Genomic DNA, 10,921 nt, shown 5'->3' on the forward strand with positions numbered 1-10,921 from the left:
AGACAGGTCCCATCCTGACCACTGGCAGCTCAACAGCCCCCAGCAGGTAGGAAGAAGCCAGCACAGAGATGCACCCTGGGCAGGTGAGCACTTCTGTAACATGTTTCGATACTGTAATTTGTTCTGGGTAGGAATCCAAAGATTCTAGTCTCTAACTTCAGCAACTACATTTCATAACAGCATGGCTCACTCAGACAGACAAACTTTATTTTAAACTAGAGGCCCGGTGCATGAAATCCGTACACAGGTAGGGTCGCTAGGCCTGGCCGGTGATCAAGGCTGATCGGGGCCTCCCTTCATTCTGTGCCGCCCCTTGGTGGTCAGCGCACATCATAGCAAGCGATCAGTCTCCTGGTCAACCTCTAGTGGGGACAATTTGCATATTAGACTGTTAGATAGATAGATAGATAGATAGATACGTGACGCCACTGGCACTTGGGGGAAAAGTAATTTATTTGCATTGTTTCCACTGTTCTACTGTAGTGTTAGGACTTGACATTAAGTATCACTCTTCTACTTCCTATTTACAGTTCATTCAGAATATTACTACAAATACAATATACATACTTTAAAAACTTATGAGGAACTGCAGTTTTTGTTTTTCTCTCCTCTTTACAGGTTTCTCAAAATCATTCAACTTAAAGGAAAATTTATATGGACATTTTCTGTACACATCTGAAAGAACAGAGATTACATGATAAAAGCCAAAAGGATTTTGCACAAATACAATAAAATACAGAAAACAGAAAGTAAGAAGATGTTATTTGGGGTACAAATATAAACAATACAGTACCATTTGAGTAATGTAGCAACATAATACTCACACTTTATAGAAATAAAACTGCAAACCTGGAGAATGCTTTGACAAATATTTAAACATATATATACAATGAGGTAAATGTACCTTGGTCTCTTGAGAGGTAATTTAAGTTTAAAGCAATTGACATTTTGAAGCATCTCCTTGACATATAAAGAAATAGCAAACACCCCATTCCATTGGCACAATGTGAAAAAGGGATATCAAAACACAGTTCATCATATTCATTCACAAATCTAGTTAAAAAAATAAAAATAAATTCAATGAAGTTCTTTTTAAGCTTTAAGAAACAGGTTGAATGTTATTAACCACATTTTTAAAGTTTACAATTAAAAATAAGATTGCATAACGGGATGGAAAACTTTGAATGTACTGACAATCCTCAACATCCTAGAAGTCCAGCATTCCTAGACAGAGGGCCATGGCTAACCCAGTGTTCCAAAACAGACATAAGAAGCTTTACTACATGTCCAGAGCTATCCCTAAGATCTCAAAAATATGTGAACTGGCATTTTTCACCAAGTTGTAACAGAATCATAATTTGGAATCTCTATTATCTGGAGCCAAAACACCGCCACAATCAAGAAACAAAAAACAGGTGACTTACAATTGCTCTTTCAGTGTGAGGATAAAAATTAACTCTTGATGTGACATGTCCAATAGGATACTGATTTTGTTATGCATTTTAATTAGCACTTTGCCATCATGTTTTACAGAATATTCTATGTGACAGTTCTCAGATGTCTAGAAAAATAAAAGGTAACTCATGCATAAGCTGCAAAGTGGCCAAGTGACCAGTTACATTTTGTAGTAAGAACTGAAATTTGGAATTCTTGATGGCATGGCACTCTATACCAACTCAAGGCACTTCTTGAGCACTATCATTACAGCAGAATTATAGGCTCAGCTCTTTGGGCTTCACCCTGTCCTCTAGAGAATACAACTGGCCACGGCTTCCGGCATATCTCCCACTGCCATAGCTGCCACTCGTTGACCAAGGCTGAAGTCAAAGTAGGGCAGCCAGCAGGACCGTCATCTGCCTGATCTCCAAACTTGGAGACCCTTCTCAATAACATCCCATATTCAAGGAAGTGAAAAATGAAAGTATGTCCCACAACTTCCATCAACCATTTTAGATATCACGATAGATATCAAAGTCAGCTATTTAGTGGAAAGGCTGCTGGGGAAAGGAGAAGGGAAGGTTGGCAAGGTTACAGTCTCTGAGTCAGGGATCAGCTGGAAGGCAGGTTGAGAGAAACAGAGCTGAAGTTATAAAAGGAAGGACCATGTGTGTCTGTGCCCCCAAAGGCCATACCTCCCCATTCTCATTCCTCCAGGGTACTGACAAAATGAATGTGGACAGGTAATTTGCCTGAAGGTGTATATTAGCCAAGTTGAATCTTAGAAGGTGAGCATCTGAAGACAGGCAGTATAAACAAAGGCTTAAGTTTCTAAACGACAAAATTAATACTCTAGTCAAACTTAACTGCAGATGATCTGTTTCATCTTTTAAATTACTTTCATTTTCAATATTAGCCAATTGAGGTTTATCAAACTGTCATTAGCCAAACAAGAAACTAGCTTCAATATGTAAATAAAATTTAGAACTAAATTTCAACTTTAAAAAAATTCCCTGACTCATCAAAAATACATGTTATTGACTTAAGAAAAGTATAATTGTAACTCAATCTTTGATTTCATAAACAATATAATCAACAAAAATTGATTACCTTGTATGAAAGTGAGCAATCATATGTCACAACTTTAAATCAGACAAGAACTTTTGGTAGGTTCTTAAAATTATATAAAAATAGTTTGTGATAAAATACATTGGTCCCCTGGATTTCATAAAGCAGATCTGGTAGGTTTAGAAATGGCAGGGGGGAAAAAAAGAGTGCCTAATCACAGAGCTAGAGATTATTAAACAGGAAATATAACACAATTATAAAAACAAACCTGTCAAACTCATATATCTGCTTTAATGAAATTATGGAAACTATAAAAATAACTCAAATTTGGAGTCAAAATATTAACTTCTAAGCACATTTCCCATGACATGTTTAAACACATGAAATTGACCCTAAATTCCTGTGTAATGTCATTTTTTCTAAAATTACTTTGGTTTTAAGACCAAATAGTCTTTCAAACTTAGTCTATGTATAAGAGATAAGACATTATCAGAATGCAGTTCGGTCAGCGTCAATGGCCACTACCTCTTACCGACCTGAATACTGTAAGGTTAGTCTAACCCTTTCACTGGGAAATCGACGGCACTATAAAGCCAGTGTCTGCCTCACAGCTAAATAGTTTTGCCCCTCAGAATAAGATCACAGTGATAAAGAAAACGTTGAAAACTGTAAAAGCTCTGCAAAGACTTTTAGCACTGGAAGTAAAACCAGTTGTTATAAGCTAGTTTCAACTTAACGTGAGAAGACCATGACCAGTTTATTTTAAACATTCAATTTGACCAAAAACATTTGTAAATGGAGAACCTATACTCAGAATACGCTTTAGCTACCACTCTCCCAAATACCACGTGTGCTGAATTTATTACAGAGCCATGTAAATTAAGCAGTTAAAATATCTGCACACAGAAGGAAAGACCGAATTAAAAGCTGCCTTCCTCAAAATGTAGTGACACCTCAAAACCACACTAACTCTAACCTCAGTTACAGACAGAAAACCCACCAGTGACTCCTACATAACAAATGTGACTCTCTCGCACACCTGTTATCTACTCAATTAACTACCTTTACCTTCCTAGATAAAGGCCTATCATTTAACATTAACCATATTCTAACTTTAAACATAATTCATTTCTTAAAAAAATAACACTGTCTTTGATCACATAAAGAACAAGATGGCTTACAGAATGCCACATAACTTTCCACAAGCAGCTAGACAAATTTTCCTTTTTAGAAAAATTAGTCTGTATGCTACCAATTTTAAATTAAAGTACTATAAGCATCTAGAGTGCCACTTGACATTTTTTAAAGTATGCTTAGACGACACAACTAAAATGCAAAACCCTGATGAGAGACTATCCAACATGACCATGATAACAATTTACCAATTAATGCCACTTCATTTCTTTAGTGGTTTAAGCACATTCTGGTAGGAGAAAGGCATTTTCAAACTGGAATACTAAATGACATCACAAAAACTCTCCAAAAAAAAAGCAAAAGAGAAAATGTCTGGTTTACCCAGATAAACTATCTGAATTGAAACACTACAGGTTTTAATACGCACAGACTTTAAGCAATTCCACTCATTTCCATTACAAAGACATAGAAGTGGCACTTACTGGTATAGTACAATCCCATTTGAAGGCATGTAATATTCTGAATATGTGAAAGAACAATAATAGTATACAAAATAATATTGCATAAATTATGTTCTTCACTACTATATGAGGTCATTTTTAGACTCAAGCTAAGAGTTTTTTAAGTGTTAGTTTTAAGATCCTGAAATTTACAGAACAGTACATTCAATGTCTGAATCAAAGAAACTCTTTAGTGGTTCAGAATCCTCTGAGAATGTACTAACCAGGAGTAAATTACTTTCTTTAAAAATAAGAAATGCTTCAGATAACTCAGCAGTCCAGCTCCTTTACCCTTAACGATGATCTTCAGCACAGCAGAGTTACCTAACGTTAAGACCAGCAATTTTAGCTTTAAAAAACAAAAAGTTTTGTATTAATAAAAAATAAAGGTAGACTATACAACACTTTGTAACTGTCCTGGGAAAGAAGAGTTCATAGTGCACAGAAAGGACCCACATGGCTGATTCCTGGGCCCAAAGAAACCCTGGGAAGTTTTAAATTGACCTATTACACTGTTGCCAAAGGAGCAATATCCTTCCGTTCCCTCTCAGTGAGGTAGAACAAGTGACCTCCCAAATTAGAGCCCAGGAGCAGATCTGAAGAAAAGGAGAGTTCAGGCAAAGCCGCAGCGTTACATTTTGATGCCTTCCTGTTGACTGAGTTGTGACAAAGTTTTCTTAATCCGCAAAGCTGTAAGCCTTGCTGCTCCATTGGCATACCAACATTCTCTCATAATTTTAGCCATTACTCTCAAGGCCTACAAGAAAATACAAAAAAAAGAATTAATGCATGCACTCTATCAATCCATCTAGATAAGAATATAATTTATCTGCGAGTTTTCCTTCTAAATGACATTCCTTAATGTACAAATTTTTTGTTTGAGCATTTGTAATACCATGTGAACAGAAATAACCTAAATTCCCATTGATGAGGTACTGATGCTAGCAGCTGGAAAGGAGACACAGAGCGACTCACTCACCTGAAAAAGCTGAATCCTAAATCAGAGCTATGTAAGGCAAAGAAGGAACTTGACTCACACTAATTTAGAGTGAAATTCAGGCGAAAAATAGAAGCATTAGCTAAAAGAGCTGGAACCCCAGATACCTGCCCTTCCCCCTTCCCTACCCCAGTAATAGACTAGAGGTTTGAATCTGAGAGGGTAAAATAGAAATTTCTGACTTGGGGAACATAGATGAGAAAGTTCCATATTGACAACACACTAAATGCTAAGACCATAGGCTTTTTCCCCAAAACACAGGCAGCAACATGTACATACTACTCCAGGCAAGAGCCTGGAAGAGTCTTCCCTGGAGCATGTGAGCAGCCCTTAGAGAGGCCTGAAGGGACTGAGATCAGTAGCCCCTGTTAGAACACCTAAAGATTACAGTCAACAAGCTCCATTCCTGTGCACAGAGCTTCCTATAAGCATTCAGTGCCCTGTTTTTAAACAGAGCATGAGTTTCATCAAACATTTGAGAGAAGTCTATAAAATGTAGAAGCTGACACAAACAGAAAAAGGCAGCTTAGAGAAAACAGAAGCTGTACACAGAGAAAAAAAAATCAACAATCTATCATTAACATCCTCAAAGAGATCCAAAAAACATGGTATTGGATATTTCATTGATAGATTTTTGTTTCTGAGGTCTAACATTCATAATCAGAGTTGAAAAAAGAAAAGAGAGGGAAATGAAAGAGAAAATCAAAGAAATATTTCAGAAACATTTCCTAGAAGTGAACATTTGTTTCTAGATTAAAAAGGACCAAGTGCCCATCACAGACATATATTCATTCAACAAATATTTACTGAGTACCTACCACATACCAGATTCTGTCCTAGGTAGTGGGGATATAGCAGTGGGCAAACACAAAATCCCTGCCTTCATAAACCTTATATTCTAGAGGTTTAAAGCATAACATTAACAAGTAAGCAAAACACATGGACTGTCTGCGTTAAGTGCTAAGGAGAAACATTATTTAGGGAAGAAGATAAAATATGCTAGATGAGGAGGATGCTTTGTTGTTGTTAATCCTCATCTGGGGATATTTTTTCCCACTGATTTTTAGAGAGTAGAAGGGAGGGGAAGGGGGAGAGAGTGGGGGGGGGAGAGAGAGAGAGAGAGAGGGAGAGAGAGAGAGAGAGAGAGAGAGAGAGAGAGAGAGGCATTGATGTGAAAGGGACAGATGGATTAGTTGCCTCCCACATGCGCCCAGGCTGGGGCTGGGGATGAAACCTACAACCCAGGTACATGCCCTTGACCAGAAATCAAACCTGCAAGTGGACAGATGCTGTAACCACTGAGCCATGCCAGCCAGGTCAAGAGGGATGCTATTTTAAACAGATGGAGAAGTAACATCTCATTGACAAAGTAACATTTAAGCAGAGACCTAAAGGAGGGGAGGAATGAGCAAAACAAGAAACAGGAAAACATGTGATCCAGGAAGGAGAATTCATGACAAAACAGGCAAAGAGAATCCCAGGACCAAAGGTGAGGGATATCCCAAGATGAAAGATGTACAACTGGGTTAGAGAGCAACCAGTCCCGACTGGAAAAGGTCAGAAGGTTCTGAAAGGCACTTCTTTAGTCAGTTTCATCTATTTTTTTTTAAATATGTTTCAACTATTGAGAGGAGATTTATAAAACCCTAGGAAAGTGAAAAACTGAATTAGTGATAAGTACATAAAAAACTAAATGGAGAAAAAACAAACTGAATGGCATTAATTCAGCATGATGTGGTAGACACTGCAAGTTCAGGTATGCTCTTAAACTTTTCTTCATGGTTAAAAAGCTACCTATCTGTTGAATCTGTTCGAATTATAGAATAAATACAAAAATACTCAAGTCTGTACTGCAGTATTAAGATCCAATTTTTCAGAGGCAAAACCCAGCCCAATTTCATTTGTTAAACATGCCAATTCTTTGCACACATAAGACATATCTGGGTCTAAGGACATGGTTTTGTTGGGGATAGCTAAGGAGAGCTCTTGATGTCAAAGGTTCTACTGAGTCCTACATTATTTTGAGATGTAAAATCAACTACTTAGTGGTCAGCTTTTAATTCCTCCTAAAGTACAAAACTTCAAATCTGGAGGGAAATGTTCTGCCTCACCAATATTATGATTAGTAACAGGCAACAATTAAAGATGGATTCCATAAAATTTGTCTTAAAAGTTCTTTAAATTTACAACTACAAAGAGATTTCTAAAACTTTTTTTAAGAGCTAGGGTTGAGAAGCTCAGACACTGTGGGGGGAGCTTTTTCCCCAAATTCCTGGTGAGTGATCATACGGGCAATGAGAAGAATAAGATATAAAACCATTGAACCATCTTCATAATCATCTTATCCAAGTTCTTCATTTTACAAAAAGTCATGCTAACATTAGAGAACTGAAGGCATTTGCCCAGCGTCGCTCTGAAATGGTATCCAGGCTTGACCTAGAATACTGGTCTCCCGACTCCTGTCAGCATGCATCCCACTATTCTGAACTGCCCTGACTGAAGGGAAGGATTCATTCAAAATGCAGGTGCTTTGGTTATCGGCAGGTCCAAATAAACACTGTTCTCATGGCCAGTGCAACTACACCATGGCCCTTTCAATGTGCTTATAAACTAACATGAAAAACAAATTATTCTGTTTTACTCAGTTTAACTGCTATGAAAAAGAAAAAGAGGATCTGTGTCTGTTTTCCTTAAAGAAAAGTAGCAAATTTGCAGTTACTAAACAGAAGTAGTTTAGAAAACTGCATAGTGTCTAAAAGAAATACTCACTTCACAGCTCTGCCATCTGTTTGGAATATTTGGCCTCAACTTCTGTTCACAAACAACTTTTCTCATTTCTTCAACTGATGGATCAGAAGGTACAAGATCATAATAAGGCAGTTGGTAATCTTCATGAATTCCTATATTGGTAAAAGAAAGAAAAAATGGATTTTAAAGAGTTTACTCAGAAAATGCCAGACCATTCTTTGACCAGACAGGAAAGGAAGTCCTGAGCGTGCTATCACAGGGTCCCATTACTAAACTAGGTGAGTGAACAGGGTTCACAGCTTGCTCTGTCTCATCCACATCTCTACCAACAACCTACCTCCCAACCTGATTGGGCTCACACCTTGAAACTACATATTACTGTGGGTCATAAAGGCTATTTGAATGATGATGAATTATGAGCTGTGGGGACTAGATTGACAGTTTCCTCTAGAACTCTTAAGAGATTTAATGAGTTTTTCTCCCATGAGTGCATGGCCTCTCACTTGGCATGGGGATGTACCCTCTATCCCGAGATGGGAATCCTACAAGACAAGCCTGAGGTGCAAACCCCTTCCTCTCCTTGCATCTGTCAATGACCTGTTCTCTCTGCTACAATGCAGAGACACACTCTGCTCCTCACTGCCTCAAAAACCTGAGACCTTAGTCCAGTGATATTGAACCTATGACACACGAGGTGTCACGTGTCACAGAGGTGACACGTGAACTCATTTTTTTGGTTGATTTTTCTTTGTTAAATGGCATTTAAATATATAAAATAAATATCAAAAATATAAATCTTTGTTTTACTATGGTTGCAAATATCAAAAAATTTCTCTATGTGACACGGCACCAGAGTTGAGTTAGGGTTTTGCAAAATGCTGACACGCTGAGCTCAAAAGGTTCGCCATCACCTAGTCTCAGCCAAGTGTGGGCTCCCAGATAAGAGCCTTTCTCAAGGAAACATCAAAAGTGCTCTATCTAAAACTAAATTTAAAAGTTAAAACAGACCTGGTCAGCATGGCTCAGTGGCTAGAGCATTAGCGCACACACCAAAGGGTCTTGGGTTCAATTCCTGTTCAAAGGAATGTACCTGGGTTGCAGGTTTGATCCCCGACCCCATTTTGGGCACATGTGGGAGGCAACAAATCAATGTTTCTCTCTCTCTCGATCTCTCTTTCTCTGTCTCTCTCTACCCTTCTGCCCTCTCAAACACACACACACACACACACACACACACACACACACACACACACAAAGGAAAAAATATCCTCACTCCTTGAGGATAAAAAAAAAAAAGTTAAAGCAAACTTACGTCAAAAAGCAACGTAATGGCGGTGTAACTGTACTGTACTCTGTATACCTAATTTCCAAGTTGGGAAAAATAACCACCATCTCAGGGGGAAAAATCAGTTTGACTCAGGTGCATGCTAACAGTTTCCTGGGTGGCCACCAAAGCAGTCATCCATTCAACATAACTCTATTTCAAGAAAATAAAGGGTTAGAGTCTGATGCCTTCCAAGATTCAAGAGGAAACAGAAAAGGAATACATTAGGATAAAGCTATGCATTAGGTAAAGCATGTCACGTTGTGTTCCCCCCTTTCCAGGTTTTGGCTCCTTTATTTTCTTGGCACTCTCCTGATCACCTGGTGAGCATAATTTTAGACTGTTGATGTGTTTAATTTCATTCAATAAAAGAGAAAGCAATTCTTAACCAACTTCTGTTCATGACAAACTGTTGAGGAAAGGGGAAGAAATTTACCACCAATGGAACATCTTCGAGCTATTTCCCAGAATACTAAGCCCATTGCATAGATGTCAGCACGCTTGAAGGATTCAAAGTGTTTCATATTTATGGAATCATCTAGAACTTCAGGGGCCATGTACCTAAAAAAGAAATCAGTATTTTATTTTATTGAATGGTGGCCATATTATTTTTGAACTGTAATAAATTTTCTTTTACCCCCGAGAATTAAAAAAGAAAAAAAATATATATTATATGACTTTCCCCCTCTTTCAGCATGGTACTGCTGGGTTTTTTAAATGACCCGTCCTTATAAATATTTTCTCAAAGTACATAAAGTACAAAGTAAAAAATCATTCCATTACTATCACACAGCGTTAACGTTTGATGAATATGCTTTCAGACATCTCTCTATTCATACAAATACAGTATTACATAACTGAGATCATATTAGACTCAAGAAAAGTATTATATAACCATACTGGCTTCCAAATTAATGATGTCAATTAAACCCTAATTGCTACCTGCCTTATAATCTTAGTTTTCAATGAAAACCACAGGAAACAACTGTGACTGTTAACAAATGTCCTGACGCACACCACCTACTTTGTCATGCACTTTGCAGGAACTATATATTTTAATCTAGAAGTCTCCTCATTAAAATCGGGTGGACAATAGGGCAGGGACATATCCCAGGGAAGAAAAATAGTAGATTAAAACGAATGCTAATTTTCCTATTGATGCCACAGTGTGGAGTCCTGAGGTTTCAAAAGCCCTACCAAGGTTACAGATCAGGACCTGTGGCAACCACTGTACTGCAACCAGAGTTTAGAATTCTGAGAGTCCCTACTGAATCCAGAAGTTATAAATACAACTTAGAATAAAGCTTGGCTCACTTCAAGGTCAAGGTGGTAGTTTGAAGATATGTTGTGATATAGAGCAAGCTTGTGTTCACAGGTTCAAATCTCAGCTCTTCAGCTTACCACCGATTTAAGAGGTTGGCCACATTACATAACCTCTATGAGGTATATTCCTCATCTGTGACTTGAGAATAATGACACCTACCTAGTTAGATTATTTTGAGGACAAATATTTACTGAGTATCTACTATGTATGAGGCACTGTGATGGATACTGAGAATACAGATTGCTTCCAAGTGGCCTACAACCCAATGGAATATACAGACAAATAAATAATTACACCAGAATGTGTTAATAAGTGCCTTAATGGTCCAATTTCAGCATGCTATGAGAGCTGTTGGCAAGAACACCTAAAAGTCCAGAAAAAAAGGCTGA

At 37.8% G+C, this 10,921-nt stretch overlaps 1 protein-coding gene across 1 annotated transcript in view; it reads right to left on the reverse strand.

The window, feature by feature from the left end:
• Positions 1-433: 433 nt before the first annotated feature.
• The window catches only part of TGFBR1 (transforming growth factor beta receptor I), a 23,733-nt gene continuing 13,245 nt past the window's right edge, over positions 434-10,921 (reverse strand). The window contains exons 5-7 of the mRNA XM_015560456.1: positions 9,645-9,776; positions 7,906-8,036; positions 434-4,896 (exon numbers count right to left, since the gene is read on the reverse strand). Of these exons, the coding sequence (XP_015415942.1) occupies positions 4,771-4,896; positions 7,906-8,036; positions 9,645-9,776 (389 nt within the window). The 3' untranslated portion in view covers positions 434-4,770. The remainder of the gene's footprint in view (positions 4,897-7,905; positions 8,037-9,644; positions 9,777-10,921) is intronic.

The sequence above is a fragment of the Myotis davidii genome, unplaced genomic scaffold (assembly GCF_000327345.1).
Source record: "Myotis davidii unplaced genomic scaffold, ASM32734v1 scaffold534, whole genome shotgun sequence".
Classification (NCBI taxonomy): domain Eukaryota; kingdom Metazoa; phylum Chordata; class Mammalia; order Chiroptera; family Vespertilionidae; genus Myotis; species Myotis davidii.